Consider the following 17,672-nt stretch of genomic DNA (forward strand, 5'->3'; position numbering starts at 1 on the left):
AGGCTCTGTGTATTTCCACAGAAATTTTAGAATTGGATGGGCACTTTAGCTCACACCTGTAATCCCAGCACTTTGGGGGGCCAATTCGGGCAGAATGCTTGAGCTCACCAGTTCAAGACCAGCCTGGCCAACATGGCAAAACCCCATCTTTACTAAAAATACAAAAATTAGCTGGGTGTGGTGGCATATGCCTGTAATCCCAGCTACATGGGAGGCTCAGGTGGGAGGATGGCTTGAGCCCAGGAAGCAGGGGTTGTAGTAAGTTGAGATTGCGCCACAGCAGTGCACCCTGGGTGATACAGCCACACCCTGTCCCCCCATCCCCCCACCAAAGAAAAAAGAGGGGAGGGGAGAAAGAAAAACAGAAATAAAGAAAGCAAAGAAAAAAAAGAAAGACTGGTTAGAATATGGGACTTTGAATTGTCTTGAATCCATAGGTGAGTCTGAGTAGGACTAACATCTTAACAATGTTGAAGTCTTCCAATTCATGAACATAGCGTCTCTCTCCTCTTAGTCATTCTTTAGCTTCTCTCTGCAGTGTTTGGTAGCTTTTAGTATTATGGTCTTAAATACTTCTTTGGTTAAATTCATTCCAAGTATTTTATGCTTTTGGTGCTACTATAAATGGAACTACTTATTTAAAAAATTAATTTTCTAGGAGGGCCATGGTGGCTCACACCTGTAATCCCAGCACTTCAGGAGGCTGAGGTGGGTAGATCACTTGAGGTAGGGAGTTTGAGATCAGCCTGGGCAACATGGTGAAACCCTGTCTCTACTAAAATTACAAAAATTAGCTAAGTTTGGTGGTGCATACTTGTAATCCCAGCTAGAGGCAAAGGTTACAGTGAGCTGAGACTGCGCCACTGAACTCCAGCCTAGGCAACAGAGTGAGACTGTCTCAAAAAATTTTTTTTAAATTTTTGAATTTTGCTATTAATATATAACAACAAATTTGAGTTCTGTGTATTAACCTAATATCTACCCTGTAATCCTGCTAACTTCACTTATTAATCCTAACAGTTGTTTTGTGGATTTCTTAGGATTTTCTATGTAAATAATGTCATCTGCAAATTAAGACAGCTTAACTTCTTCCTTTTCAATCCTGATTCCTTGCATTTCTGTTTATTGCCCTAATTCAGTGGCTAGGACCTCCAGCATGGGGTGTGTGTGTGTGTTTTGAGACAGTCTCCCCCTATCACCCAGGCTGGAATGCAATGGCTTCCAGCATGATGTGTTTGTGTGTTGAGACAGTCTCCCTCTATCACCCAGGCTGAAGTGCAGTGGTGTGAGCTCAGCTCACTGCAACTTCTGCCTCCTAGGTTCAAGTGATTCTCCTGTCTCAGCCTCCTGAGTAGCTGGGATTACAGGTGTCCGTCACCATGCCTGGCTAATTTTTGTATTTTTAGTAGAGATGAGGTTTCACCATGTTGGCCAGGCTAGTCTTGGAACTCCTGACCTCAAGTGATCCGCCCACCTCCGCCTCCCAAAGTGCTGGGATTACAGACATGAGTCACCATGCCTGGCTGTTTTGTTTTGTTTGAGATCCAGTCTTGATTTGTCACCCAGGCTGAAGTGCAGTGGTACAATCTCGGCTCACTGCAATCTTTGCTGTTGAGTTCAAGGGATTCTCCTGCCTCAGCCTCCTGACTACTGGGATTACAAGTGTGTACCACCACACCTGGCTAACTTTTGTATTTTTAGTAGAGATGGGGTTTCACCATGTTGGCGAGGCTGGTCTCAAACTCCTGATCTCAAGTGATCCGCCCATCTCGGCCTCCCAAAGTGACCTCCAGTATGATGTTGTATGCAAATGGTGAGAGTGAACATCTTTGTCTTGTACCCAATCTTCAGGGGAAAGTGTTCAGCATTTCAGTATTAAGGATGACATCAGCTGTAGTTTTCAGCAGATGCTGTTAACTGAGGAGATCATCAGAAAAAGATGTTGCTGGGTACGGTGGATATCCCTGTAATCCCAGCACTTTGGGAGGAGGCCAAGGTGAACGGATCATGAGATCAGGAGTTCGAGACCAGCCTGAGCAACATGGTGAAATCTCATATCTACTAAAAATACAAAAATCAGACAGGTGTGGTGGTGTGTCGTCTCAAAAAAAAAAAAAGATAAGGATGAACTTTTTTATTTTAAAATTTTAGGGACAGGATCTCAGTGTGTCTGTATGTGTATATATATATGTGGGGTTTTTTTTGAGGCAAGGTCTTGCTCTGTCACCCAGGCTGGAGTACAGTGGTACAATCATGGCTCACTCCAGCCTTGACCTGGGCCCAATCAATCCTCCTGCCACAGCCTCCCGAGTAGCTGGGACTACAGACACACACCACCACCACACCCGGCTAATTTCTCTTTTCTTTTCTTTTTCTTTTTCTTTTTTTTTTGGGTAGAGACAGGGTCTCACTTTGTTGTCCAGGCTGGTCTTGAACTCCTGGGCTCAAGCAAGTCTCCCACCTCAGCCTCCCAAAGTGTTGAGATTACAGACATAAGCCACTGCACTCAGCCAAACTTTTTCAAACACATTTTATGAAGTGAATTTATGCCATAGTTTTTATTGTTAATGTGGTGAATTACACTGATTATCCAATCTGTTTTTTTGAAGACAGAGTCTTACTCTGTCGCCCAGGCTGGAGTGCAGTGGTACGATCTCGACTCACTGCAACCTCCATCTCCCAGGTTCAAGCAATTTTCCTGCCTCAGCCTCCCGAGCAGCTGGGATTACAGGTGTGCACCATCATGCCCTGATTTTTTTTTTTTTTTTTTGAGACAGAGTCTCGCTCTGTTGCCCAGGCTGAAGTGCAGTGGCATGATGATCTCGGCTCACAGCAACCTCTGCCTCCTGGGTTCAAGCAATTCTCCTGCCTCAACCTCCCACGAAGCTGGGACTATAGGCGTGTGCCATCATGCCCAATTAATTTTTTTTTTTTGAGACATAGTCTGGCTCTGTCACCCAGGCTGGAGTGCAGGGGCACAACCTTCGCTCCCTGCAGCCTCTGCCTTCTGGGTTCAAGCGATTCTCTTGCATCAGCCTCCTGAGTAGCTGGAATTACAGGTGCGTACCACCACACCCAGCTAGTTTTTATATTTTTGGTAAAGATGGACAGAATGATCTTGATCTCTTGATCTCGTGATCTGCCAGCCTCAGTCTCCCGAAGTGTTGAAATTGCAGGTGTGAGCCACCGCTCCTGGCAATATATTTTTTTAAATGTTTTCTTTCTGTTCTTTAGTATTCTATCTATCAACTTCACCAACTTCTTCCCCTGTCATCTCCATTTTGCTGTTAAGGTCATCTGGTGAATTTTAATTTCAGTGGTTGTATTTTACAGTTCTAGAATTATCATCTGACTCTTTTTTGTTTCTATTTCTAGGTTGAGATTTTCTTTTTATTCAATGCAAGAACATTTCCCTTTACTTCACTGAGTGATTAAAATGAAAACCCTTAAAACCCCTGACTCCTACCTAATTCCAACATATGAAGTTAGTTTCTATAGATTCTCTTTTTCTTCAGACTGAGTTATAATTTCCTGATTCTTAAAATGTGTACTTTTGGATTACATCCTGGACATTGTGAATATTATGCTGTACAAATTCCAGACTGTTTTATTCCTCTGGAGAGTATCACTACTTTTGTTTTATTAAGTAATAAATTTGGTTAGATTCAAACTGCAAACTTTTTTTTTTTCAAGACAGTCTTACCTTGTTTCCCAGGCCAGAGTGCAGTGGTGTGATCTACACCCCCAACTTCCTTGGGCTCAGGTGACCCTCCCACTTCAGCCCCCCAAGTAGCTGCAACTACAGGCACAGGCCACCATGCCTGGCTTAATTTTGTATTTTTTAGACGGGGTTTCACCCTGCTGCCCAGGCTGGTCTTGAACTCTTGGGCTCAAGTGATCCACCCGCTTCAGCCTCCTCAAGTGCTGGGATTCACGGGCATGAACCACTGTGCCCGGCCTTCAAACTGCAAACTCAGTTCACTTCTTTTTTTTTTTTTTTTTGAGACAGTGGCATGATCTTGGCTCACTGCAACCTCTGACTCACGGGTTCAAGTGATTCTCCTGCCTCAGCCTCCTATTGAGTAGCTGGGATTACAGGCATCTGCCACCATACCGGGCTAATTTTTGTATTTTTAGTAGAGACAGGGTTTCACTATCTTGTCCAGGCTTAGAACTCCTGACCTCATGATCTACCCGCCTCAGCCTCCCAAAGTGCTGGGAGTACAGGTGTGAGCCACTGCACCAGCCCAGTTCACTTCTTTTATTTCTAGTTGTGCTGCTTATAATCTTTTGTGCATAAGTGTGGTTCACAATTAAACAGAGGCTTAAACACAGTTTATTTTATCTACAGAATTTTACGCTGTCACTCTCTGGATCTCTCCTTTCCAAGATTCCTCCTCCCCTTACATTCCACTGATCAAACGGTTGTGGCTGACCCAAATTCTGTCCACTGGTTAAGTATTCCATGAAAGTTTGAGTCAACCTGTAAGGTGCAACTGTCCTCTAGCTAAAAGCAGTAAAAATAAAAAACTAATTCCATGCTGTCTCTTCTTACACGTGTTAACTCTCTTTCAAAATCTAACTGTTCCCGTTCATTCTCCAGTGCCTTCAGGTCTTTGTTTCTTTTAAAATTTTGTCCCATTATATGCAGGACAGTCAGGTCCAGTAAAAGCCTACTTGGCCATAAGAAAAGAAAACCATTCTGAAATTGCTTCTAAAAATTACTTTAGATTCCTTGTATTTGTAGGTATATAGATTCATTTGTTTCCCTTCTTTATGGACTCTTTCTAGCCATAGATTCACTTTAAATTATACCAAGATAGGAATTATTTTGTATCCTTTGTTTTGTAACTCTTTTTCATTCCACTTTATCACCCACCATCTGCTGGGTGCTCAACAACGTAGATTTTACTAATAAATTATGAACATTTTTTTCATAACAGAAGACACTCTAACTTTTGACAATAACTAGAAAAATAACACACATAGCTAGAAATGAGACTGATAAGCAGTAGCACCCTAACACTGGGGAAATATTCACAAGTGTGAAAACAGACAAGTATAAGAATGTTAACTTCAGCACTGTCTCTAATAGTAAAAAATAGGAAAGAATATAAATTCTTATCAAAAGAAAATAATATATTAATACAATGGATTACTACATTGCTGTTAAAATGAATAAATTATATATCTTCCAACATGAAAGAAGTTTAAAAACCTAATGTTGGGCTGGGCATGGTGGCTCACGCCTGTCATCCCAGAATTTTGGGAGGCCAAGGCGGGTGGATCACAAGGTCAGGAGTTCAAGACCAGCCTAGCCAAAATAGTGAAACCCCGTCTCTACTAAAAATACAAAAAATTAGCCAGGTGTGGCAGTGGGTGGCTATAATCCCAGCTACTTGGGAGGCTGAGGTAGGAGAATTGCTTGAACCCGGGCAGTGGAGGTTGCAGTGAGCCAAGACTGTGCCATTGCACTCCAGCCCAGGCAACAGTGTGAGACTCCGTCTCAAAAAAAAAAAAAAACAAACAAAACCAAAAACCTAATGTTGAATGAAAAAGTTATACAACAAACATGATAATATGAATAAATAGTTGAAAGACATAAAACAATACAAACACATTTATTTAAAATAAACTGGAAGGATGTACCAGGTCCATGATGGTGTTATGTCTGGGGAAGGGGAGATGGAGGGAGTGGGAAGGTGGTAATGAAAGAGTCCTTTAGTTTGGAAACAAATATACTACAGATGCTAACAATTAATAAAAGTTAATTCTACATATAGAGAATATATGAGTGTATGCTACCTTTGTGCTTTTCTATATTTTTTCTTCTTTTAATGTAAACAGCGCTACAGTAAACATCTGTGCATTTTTGCACATTTTTAAAAAAGGATAAATTCCTAAAACCAAAATTCCCAGGGCAATTGTAGGTCTTTGTTACATATTACCAATTGCCTACCAGAAAGGCTGTAACAATTTACATGTAGGTCACCAAACTATATGCTTATTTCCTTGCATTCCTACCACTCTGGATACTAAAACACAAAAAACTATCTTCAGTACACTAGGTATGTGAGGCAGGGATCTGATTTTCTCCCTCAAACTATTGGAGTCTATCATACCTTAATTACTGAGCAACCCACTATAATATCATCATAAAGGCTTCATTACAAACTGTTATATAATATACCATAAAATAGCAAAAAAAACCCAAAAAACATTAATTATTTTCATTGTTTCTTTTGCTTATTTTCGCAAACAACTTTAGGCAGAATATAATTAAGCACTGTTTTTTATCTTAGAAAGGAAGAATATGCAGATATACGTATTTAAAACCAGACAATCAGGCAGGTGCGGTGACTCAGGCCTGTAAATCCCAGCACTTCGGGAGGCCAAGGCGGTGGATCATTTGAGGCCAGGAATTTGAGACCACCCTGGCCAACATGGTGAAACCCAGTCTCTACTAAAAATACGAAAAAATGGCTGGGCATGGTGGCACACACCTGTAATCCCAGCTACTTGGGAGGCTAAGGCATGAGAATCAAGAATCTCTTGAACACAGGAGGCGGAGATTGCACTGAGCCGAGATTTTACCACTTGCACTCCAGCCTGGGCAACAGAATGAGACTCCATCTCAAAAAAAAAAAAGATAAATAAATAAAACTAGACACTGATGCATTTTACTGAAATGGTTTATATTTTTATTTTATTTACTTTAGTTTATTTATTTATTTTTTTTGAGACAGAGTCTTGCTCTGTTGCCCAAGCTGGAGTGCAGTGGGACCATCTTGGTTCACTGCAATGAAATGGTTATTTTAAAAGATGTACTCATAAATAAGACAATTTAAAAAGGTTTTCACTTTTGAAAGCTGCAAGAAAGACCTTTAAACTTCTTGGTCTAACTATCCCAGTCTTCTTTAATTATCATCTAAAAATACACACTAATCATAGAATTTGATCAGTGACAAATACCCTGAACTTCCATAGTCCTTTTCATCTCTCATGCTAGATTAAATGATTCAGTTGAGAATTACTAATAATTAGCATTTACACAACACTTTATTTACTGCAACATACAAAGCAAGGGAAAATAATGATCATCACATTAACAAAGGAAGACGCTGAACCAATTAGACTAGTCATCTAAGGTCACGCTAAAGCAGGAATTTGCCAGAATTAGACATGGGAGTTCTTGTAGCATAATTCCAATATGACTTATTACTCAAAAGTTACTACCTATAAGAATTATGACAACTCAAGAAGAAATCTAGAATGTACCAGAGCCAGAGAATCACATTATTGAAATAACTGAAGACCATCTACTTCAAGACCCTCACTTTACAGACAAGAAAACTGAGGCCCCCAAAAGGCTATCTAAGTTAGTTGTTCAAAGTCATACTTCTAGGCACAGTATAGCAAGAATTAGAATTTAGTACTCTTTAATCTAAATTCAGTGAGCTTCATATACTAGAGTGTAACAGCTATCCTTAATTGGTAATTCAAAAATTTTGGTTTATTGAAAAGCCTCAATGTCTTCACTGATAATTATTAGTGAAATAATTCAGATCATTAATTCAACAAATAATTATCCAGTACTTATTATTACGTACTAGGCCATGTATGTGGTGCTAAATCTGACTGAATATTTACTACGTGCTAAGCACTGAAATACCTGTATTTTCTTTTCTTTTTTTTTTTTTTGGAGACGGAGTCCCGCTCTGTCGCCCAGGCTGGAGTGCAATGGTGCAATCTTGGCTCACCACAACCTCCACCTCCCAGGTTCAAGTGATTCTCCTGCCTCAGCTTTCCAAGTAGCTGGGATTACAGGCACGTACCACCACGCCCGGCTAATTTTTTTCTTTTGTATTTTTAGTAGAGACGGGTTTCTCCATGTTGGTCAGGCTGGTCTCGAACTCCCGACCTTAGGTGATCCACCCGCCTCAGCCTCCCAAAGTGCTGGGATTACAGGCGTGAGTTACCGTCCTGACCTACATTTCCATATTTAATCCTCAAAATACCATTATAAAGTTAAGTATAATTTCTCTATTTTAAATATTAAAACTTAAGAAGATAAGTCTATCTATGGTCTCCAGTAAGGAAATGCCTTTACAAAAAGTAAATAGTACAATCAAACACAAAATACGTTTAGCCTAACAAAAATCTCACTTTCTTGTAAATACTACAACTCTGTATATGATTTCATTTGAAAAAAGGATCTATAATCAAAAAAGTTTAAAAACCACAGAACTCTACATAGCACCTAACACTGATCATACAGTAGATGCAGAACTTGGTATTACATTAAAGGTTGGGGGTCTCTTGTAGAAGACTTGAAAGATCTTTTTTTTTTTCCTTGTACTTTCCAAGACCTCAGAATAGACAGTATTTGCAGTAATTTAACTGAAAGCCACTTGCTAGAAAAGTGATCACTTGAAATAGAAGATAAGAGAAGGGGTTTCTGGTACCATCTAACAATGACTTTTGGCCTGAAGAATATTAAATAAGATACAAAGTAGAAGAATGCACGAGTTCTCCTAAGTATTACTCATAAAATAGTACTACAATACTGGTTACCTACTTTCAGAGCATAAAATCTCTGTAGTATATGATCACATTAATTAAAAGTTTCATTTACTATCTTTCCCAGCAGGAATTCCTCTATCTTTGATTGCTAAGATTTCACAAGGTCCATATCAATAAACCCAAGTGCTAAGAAGTGTGACTATTATACAGATTTAGAAATAAGCTTTGTAAATAAGTAAGATATTAGGTTCTCACCTAATATCACCCTAGGGCCAACCTATAAGACTTAAAGACATACCTTGAAATGTAACTGGAGCATAGAAAAAAATTTTAGGGGAAGATTAATTTTACAAAGTGGTCTACTGCTTTGGGAAATACTGGTATTAGGAAACCAAATCAAGCAGTCATTATTTTAAAAAAATGAGAGAGAGAAGAAGAATTTGCCTTTCCCATCATACATTATATTATATTCTAGTCAAAATCTGTAGGTATAAATCGGACTCTAACATAAATGGCATGCTGATAAATAATCACAGAATTAACCACATGCAGTATTCTGATGTGAATAGTTACCTGAGAAGTCTGTCAGAAGTCTTGCTAGGACATGCTTTTTTACTAATTCAGTCTTGCTAAGGCTGGAAACAGCATCTACCCTAGTAGTTTCTCTGATAGCAGTGGGCTTTTGGGAAATCCCAAGATCAGATCCATTCTTGACATTACGTTCTAGGATGTCACATGACCTCTGTGGCCAAGATTCTGGAGTGAATGTGAAAGTTTGTTTCAGCACTTCTTCAGAAGGCAATTCTGTGTCATGCTGTGCAGAAGCTGACTTCTCAACCTGTCTTTCACCTAATTCTTTAAGAGCCTTGATTGTGAGCTGTTCTTGTTCTAAGTCAAGAGATGCTACTGGAGTACCTTGGGTGGGGAAAACACCTAGAGGCTCACTTCCATTTGTTTCTTTGCTTTGTTCACTGTATTTGCTTCCAGTGTCTTTAATTTCAGAACCACCAGGCTCATTTTCATGTAAGACTTTTTCTACAGGAAGAGCTGTTTTAAAGTCTGTCATCTTCTCCGATACTGCTTTAAAGGCATTTCCTTCACTAGCTACTATTCCTTTCTCTCTGGTTTCTGTAAAGGCTGCTACCAGGTCCTCTGGGGAGGAATCGTCTATATGGTTAACATTTTTCCCATGTAATGACTCTAAATAGGCAGATGTTGTCACATTTAATGAGAATTCTGTCTCATTAAAAACATTTGGAGACACTGTTGAAGGAAGTTTGGGGTTCTGAGTAGTAACAGGCTTTTCAGGCACAACTTCACTCATTTTATCTGACTGCTTCACATCTAAAGAGATATTCATATCGGGTACTTTTGAACATGCTGCCTCACCAGCTGGACTCCTTTCAAGAATATCAGGCCAATCTTGATGTAGTTCAGAATCAATGACCAACTCCTCAAAGTTTTTAGATGTTTCTTCTTCTCTCTTACAACTGGGAATCTCTTTGATTTCTCTTTCACCTGTTTTTACAATAGCACTTCGAATGGAAACAGGTTTTTCAGCCTGAATTTTGTTATTTTCAAATGACGAATCTGCTGTGATGTCCTCTATTACTGTGTCATCAGACTCACCAGAACTATCAGCCTCTGTGATTTCTCCCAATGCAGAGCTCTGCCAGTTCATTTCATCTTTCAAGTGGTCATCAGATAAAACCACTTTTACTGTGGCCACTCCAGAATCCAAAGAGTCACATTTTTCAGGTGTAGATCCAGGTAATTCTGCAAGTATGTCATCCTGTTTCTGCATATTGCCTTGTACACCTCTGATACTGAATTCTTTTGCGGAACTGAGAGGATCTGCTATAGGTTTTCCAGTGATAGCATTTTCTTGCGGGAGAGATGCTTCTGCCCAATCACCTGTTGATTTAATGATAGGCGTGCTCCCATTAACAGAACATGCAGGAATTTTCTGATGAGTGTTAGTTTTAAGATTTACAACTGGAATTTCTGAATTATATTCACTCATGACAAGTCCTGTAGTTTTTGTGATGCAGTCACAAGATTTATCGGTCTGTTGTTTCACTTGGGGAACCAAATCCCAAGTCAGTATTTCATTAGTGAAGTTATGCATATCATTCACACATCTAGACACCTCTTCCAGTGCTGCATTTGTGTGTGAAAACTGTCTACTGAGCAATGCAGACATTGGGTAATGTCCTGCCTCTTTATTTCTCAGTGGAAAAAGCCTGTCATTAGTCTCTGAAATGTCTTCGGATGATTCTCTATCAGTGTGCATAGACCGGCTACCAAAATCATCTGTGCTCTCCTTATATGAGTCTTTAAATTCTTTATCAAATGCTGCTTTGTCAATAATTACTTCAAATGGTGATTCAGGGGAATCCTTTTCAGTAACACCATCTCCTGAAACTTTGGATGGCGACAAAGAATATGTATAAATGCCTTCTACCTTAGAGTGCTCAGTAGGTGGTTTCTGGGCTGTTAGCAAAGTGAATCTGTCATCAGCATCCAATGCAGTTTTAGCTTCCCTACTTGATACCTCATTTGGGTTCTTGGTCTCTTTATCTATTTGCTCTTCCACTCGACCAATTTTCTTTGAGAGAAAAGCAGGATGCTCTGGGAAACTGGCTGGAATAGAAGGATGGTCATAATGAACTCCTGCTGCAAGAGAAACTGAAGAGTCTGATACGTTGTTGCTGGTCCCCTGAGGCTTTTCCATCTTTTTCAAGTCTTTTAGATCCAAGTGGTCTCTTCCTTCATTGGCTAAAATAGGCTGGCTCCCTAACACTTTGCTTTTTTCTCCATGTAGTATTGTAAGGCCAGTATTATGTATTTCAGAAGATAAAAGAAAGGAAGAAGTCATAATTTCTGAAGATGGCTCATTAGAGCAAAGAGAGCTCAATACTTCTATGATCAGAATTTCAAAGAAAAAAATTGTTTACCAGGTACAATTACACATTAGCTAGCCAAGCCAAGCAGCATGCTTTTTAATTTTAAAATTACATAAATATGTATATACACACACAGGATGTATATATACACACTATATATACACACATAAATACGTAACAAAACAATCAAGTCATCCTACAAGACATGCATAAAACTGCCAACGGTGAAACAGAAAAGCCATTTCATGCTGTGAACTGCAAATGACAAAAAATTTTCATGACAAATACTTTTTGGTCTACTTTTCCACTGTAAAGAGAGAGCATAAAGAAGAGCGATAAGATTGAGAAATCTAGGGAGGTTTTTATTATTCTGGTAGAGCTAATCAACCAAAGCAAAATAATCCATACAAAACAAATAACTTGATACTATGATGCATTGATAGACTTCAATCTGTAAACTGAACAATTCAGAGCACACACTGCTTCTATAAATCCACTGTTACAGTCTCACAATCTGAGAAGGAAAAAAACAAGTGGCCAGATTTCTTTTTGATTTTTAGGAGATGCAACAGACCCTTCCTGAGCCTGAAATGAGACTAGAATTATTCTATTCTATACACAGGAAGAATCTGTCCCATGTACAAATAAATAGCCGTGATGTTCTAAACTAAAGGGTACTGAAAAAGGTTGACCTACTTCAAAATCTCTCTCTTTCTCTTTTTTTATATGGAGTCTTGTTCTTGTTGGCCAGGCTGGAGTGCAATGGCGTGATGTAGGCTCACTGCAACCTCCACCTCCCAGGTTCAAGGGATTCTCCTGCCTCAGTCTCCTGAGTAGCTGGGATTACAAGCGCCTGCCACCATGCCTGGCTACTTTTTTGTATTTTTAGTAGAGACGGGGTTTCAGCATTTTGGTCAGGCTGGTCTTGAACTCCCAACCTTAAGTGATCCACCCCACTCAGCCTCCCAAAGTGTTGGGTTTACAGGCATGAGCCACCACGCCCACCCAGCCCCTCCAAAATCTCTTGTACTAACTTGTCATTTAAATCAATATTGTACCATGCAAATTGACACTTTGGTTAAGACAGAGTTAACTCGGCTGGGCACAGTGGCTCACACCTGTAATTTCAGCACTTTGGGAGGCCTAGGCGGGTGGATCACCTGAGGTCAGGAGTTCAAGACCAGCCTGACCAAAATGCTGAAACCCTGTCTCTACTAAATATACAAAAAAATTAGCCGGGTGTGGTGGCAGGCACCTGGAATCCCAGCTACTCAGGAGGCTGAGGCAGGAGAATCACTTGAACCCGGGAGGCCACGGCATTGCACTCCAGCCTGGGCAATAAGAGCAAAACCCCAACTCAAAAAAAAAAAAAAAAAAGTTAACTCCAGAATCACTTTTTTTTTTTTTTTGAGATGGAGTTTCGCTCGTTACCCAGGCTGGAGTGCAATGGCGCGATCTTGGCTCACTGCAACCTCCGCCTCCTGGGTTCAGGCAATTCTCCTGCCTCAGCCTCCTGAGTAGCTGGGATTACAGGCACGCGCCACCATGCCCAGCTAATTTTTTGTATTTTTAGTAGAGACAGGGTTTCACCATGTTGATCAGGATGGTCTCCATCTCTTGACCTCGTGATCCACCCTCCTCGGCCTCCCAAAGTGCTGGGATTACAGGCTTGAGCCACCGCGCCCGGCCCAGAATTACTTTTAAAATAGAAAATATCCTTCTCAAAGTAATACATTAAGTCTTATTAGTTATTAATACCACAGTAGCCATCAATCTACCACACTGTTTCCTAACTTTCCACTCTAACAAGTTATTAGGGAAAAGGATAAAAACAAACATCCCAAGGGCTGGTGCTTTCTTATTTCCTTTATTTATTTGTTTTATTTTTGAGACAGGGTCTTCCTCTGTCCCCCAGACTGGAGTGCAAATGGTGCAATTGTGAACAGCCTTGGCTTCCTGGCTTCAAGCTATCCTCCCACCTCAGCCTCCCAAGTAGCAGGGACCACAGGCACATGCCACCACACCTGGCTAATTTTTAAACTTTCTACAAACATGGGGTCTTGCTACATTGCCAGGCTGGTCTCAAACTACCGGGCTCAAGCAATCTGACCAACTTGGCCTCCTAAAGTGCTGGGATTATAGGCACGAGCCACCTCGCCCAGCCCTGGATGCTGTCTTTCTTGCATACTATTGTATCTTTGGAGCTGGAACAAAGTGGGTCTTAAATAGCCCCAAATAAGTGAATCAAAGATTTTGCTTGGTCAGCTGAGACCTAAGTAGACTCAGGGTAGCAATGTCTTGAGCATGAATGAGTAACTGGGAAAATGTGACAGATAAATTCTTTTGGGATTACTTTTATTCAGCTTATGTTCCCTTTTTCATGTAAATACCCAGATATCAGATAAAAGCAAAATTATGACTTTATTCAAAATTATTAAAGACAAAAATATTTTACTACAATAAATAAAATTCTGCTATTATAAAAATGTTTTGAAATGCCATATAAAGTTCCCCTACTTCAACACATCACTGAAATTTGATGTAATAAGAGTTGAGCTTTAGAAATAGTATAACTGTAATCTGGTTATTAGAACAAAGAGTCTTTGTACATTGAAGAAAAACTGTTAAAGCTTGGTGGCAAAGCTATATTATTAGAACGTAACACTTGAAGTAAACTTTAACTCATATGTAGTTCTAATTTAGTAAACATGGTTTGCATCTACCATTATATAGAATGGATATTCAGCATGACTAGATTAGGGCGTAATAGAAATGAAACCCAGTATTGTAGGTTAAAAGGTTCAAAAATCTGAAGTGAAAAGTACTACAGATTACATTTAAATCAGAAATATTCCACAATCTGAGCCATGCATTGTTACTGAACTTACTAGTCAGTGTTTCTACCAGAAAATATTCAGTGAACTCAGGTTATGATAAAACTGTTTGGGAACCTCTCTCTTCAAACAACTCTGAGGTGAGTCAAACTGACTCCACACCACAGGGAGGTTCAGCTTATATGGTTTGTGTTTTTTCTTTTTGAGACAGTCTCGTTCTGTTGCCCAGGCTGGAGTGTGGTGGTGCAATCTCGGTTCACCGAAACCTCTGTCTCCCGGGTTCAAGCTATTCCCCTGCCTCAGCCTCCCGAGTAGCTGAGATTACAGGTGTGTACCACCACACCTGTTTTTTTTTTTTTTGAGACGGAGTCTCACTCTGTCTCTCAGGCTGGAGTGCAGTGGCGCAATCTCAGCTCACTGCAACCTCCATCTCCTGGGTTCAAGCGATTCTCCTGCCTCAGCCTTCCAAGTAGTTGGGACTACAGGTGCGCGCCACTATGCCCGGCTAATTTCTGTATTTTTAGGAGAGACAGTTTCACCATGTTGTCCAGGCTAGACTCAAACTCCCGAGCTCATGCAATCTGCCTGTCTCAGCCTCCCAAAGTGCTAGAATTATAGGCATGAGCCACTGTGCCCAGCCAGCTTACATGTTTTAAGGAGATTTCAGATTATGCAGATTTGTCATCTTACAGATGAACGTCAACAAAATGGATTAGTCATAATTCAACAGATATCTATTGAGTGCCTATCATATGCCAGACACTATTTTAGCAACCGGGCTTAAAGCAGTGAATAAAACAGAAAAAATCTCTTGCTTTTATGGGGCTTACAACACAGAGGGGGAGACAGACAATAAGCAAAATGATGACGACAATAATGTGATGGTGACCGTGCTTGATGAAACAAAACAAAAGAGAAAGCAATGGAACTGAATGCTAACCAAAGATTATTCACATCACTGGGAAGGAAGAACATGGTAAAACTGTTATGCTTTAGCAGGACACAAACTGGTCAGTTCAAAGAGTTTTGCTTTTCTCATCTTCCTTGAACTCTTAATACTCCAAAAGTTTCAAGTTAGGTGTAGAATAATCTTAGGTAAAACTACAAGATAAGGTTAGAAGTCCTATTCTCAGAATGCTAACAAGTCCTCTACTGAGCACCATGACTGCCTGACAGACTTCAAACATTAAAGATTCTTTAGGCTGGGTGTGGTGGCTCATCCCTGTATTCTCAGAACTTTTGGAGGCAGAGGAGAGATTGCTTGAGCCCAGGAGGTCAAGATCAGCCTGGGCAACATGGTAAGACCCTGCCTCCACAAAAATAGAAAAATTAGCTAGGCATGGAGGCACATGCCTGTGGTCCTAGCCACTTGAGAAGCTGGAGTGGGAGGACTGGTTGGGCCTGAGGTCAAGCTGCAGTGAGCCATGGTTATGCCACTGCACTCCAGCTTGGGCAACAGAAGGAGAAAGAAAATAAAAGAAAAAAAATGATTATTTAATATGACATGGCTACTAGATATGAAAAAACCCTCTGATAATGTTCCCTAATAATAATATTATAACTTTCTATTTGGAGTATATATTGTCTTCTGGGGGCAAGCTTACAGAGTAAACAGAGCTCAGTGCTGCATTCAATTCTCAGTGATTGTGAGATGCAGGCACTAGCTCTAATCATTATTGCCAAGCAAGCTTTCCCACGTGTAGAAAAATAAGGTAGCACCACCATCTGTGCTTTAATTTTAATTATCTTGTTTAGAATTTCAGCAAATGAAAAGACCATTTTTGGCTAGTTGAAACCCTAACAAACTTGGACAGAGTTGACCTATACCAAGACAATGGGAAAAACTGGGCTGGAAGTAAAAAGTTTATAAAGACATGAAAACATTAAACAGAACGAAGACCAAAAACTAATAAGTCTTTTAGAACAGCTCTGATAAGCAAAGACTCTTCCAATTAGTCACTATAGCACTTAGAGTCACTGGTGTTACCCAAGTCGGTACCTGGCAAAAGGACAGAAAAGTCCAGTGAATCTGAAGGCAGATAGCTTATAAAATACTGTACTCTGTAAAACTGTCTGGTAGAATAAATCTGGATTATTTTATATCTTAGAAAATCTCTACCTTTCTCTTTTCAAAAGATTCATACCTTCACATGTGCTCCAAGAGCTTTTCAACATTACTCAAAACAAATCTCCATCAAAACTCTCATTATGAACATTTTCTAAATTAGTTCTTTGTTATAATGGAATTTAATGTGGATACTTATTTTCAAGCGTTTTTGTTCCTTTTTCTCTTCAGGTGGAAACAATCAAGTGTTCTAATCGCTTAAAAACATGGTGCTGCTCTATTAACAAATAAGGTCATCGATCTAGTAGATTTATTAAAAGGGAATCAGCTGGGTGCATTGGCTCATGCCTGTAATCCTAACACTTTGAGAACCTAAGGTGGGAGACTGCTTGAGCCCTGGAGTTCGAGATCAGCCTTGGCAACAGAGTGAGACTCCATCTCTACAAAAAAATTAAACAATTAGCCAGGCATGATGGCATGCACCTGTGGTCCTCACTACTTGTGATGCTGAAGTCGGAGGACTGCTTGAGCCCAGGAGGTCCAGGCTGCAGCCAATCACACCACTGTACTCCACCCTGGGTGACAGAGCATTACCTCTTACCATATATTGATTCTCACCCCCCACCCCGTTTTTTGAGATAGGATATATATATATGTATAATATATATAGTTATACATATAAATATATATTTTATATGTATAAAAAATATATACATATACAATTTTTTTATTGAGATGGAGTCTCACTCTGTTGCCCAGGTTGGAGTGTAGTGGTGCAGTCTCGGCTTACTGCAACCTTCACCTCCCGGGTTCAAGTGATTCTCCTGTCTCAGCCTCCCAAGTAGCTGCGACTACAGGTGTATGCCACCAGACCGAGCTAATTTTTGTATTTTTAGTGGAGATGGGTTTTCACCATGTTAGCTAGGCTTGTCTCAAACTCCTGATCTCAACTGATCCTCCCATCTCAGCCTCCCAAAGTGCTGGGATTACAGGCGTGAGCCACCACGCCCAGCTAGTAACTTTTCCTCAACAAAATGTTTCACAAATGATCTTCACCACCAGCAGGGTCAAAGTATATTTTAGTTTAATGTACAACCAGCTGAACAATTTAACAACCAAGAACAAAGATAGCCTTAGGCACAATCTTTTGCAACTTCTCTCAAACTTAAGATAACTACTAGTACTTCATGGGCTTTATCTCTGATTTACTACCTCAGAATCTCCTAAGGAGGACAGGGCTCAGGAATCTGTATTACAAGTTTCCCAGGTAATGAACCAGGTTTGAGAACCACAGCCTTACTACATTTGGTATGTGTTAGAAGGGCAGAAAGATAAGCGCCATAC

The 17,672-nt window shown here is 40.1% G+C and overlaps 1 protein-coding gene across 2 annotated transcripts in view; it reads right to left on the reverse strand.

Moving 5' to 3' along the window:
- Nucleotides 1-17,672, reverse strand: part of RTN3 (reticulon 3) — a 69,267-nt gene that overhangs the window by 25,896 nt on the left and 25,699 nt on the right. Inside the window, exon 3 of one of the 2 annotated variants that reach the window (XM_012463150.3) lies at nt 9,097-11,445. The exons of the other annotated variant lie outside the window; for it this stretch is intronic. Within the exon in view, the coding sequence (XP_012318573.2) occupies nt 9,097-11,445 (2,349 nt within the window). The remainder of the gene's footprint in view (nt 1-9,096; nt 11,446-17,672) is intronic. 2 annotated transcript variants of the gene reach the window in all.

Source organism: Aotus nancymaae, unplaced genomic scaffold, assembly GCF_030222135.1.
Source record: "Aotus nancymaae isolate 86718 unplaced genomic scaffold, 86718_ANA_hifiasm-v0.15.2.pri h1tg000059l, whole genome shotgun sequence".
Classification (NCBI taxonomy): Eukaryota; Metazoa; Chordata; class Mammalia; order Primates; family Aotidae; genus Aotus; species Aotus nancymaae.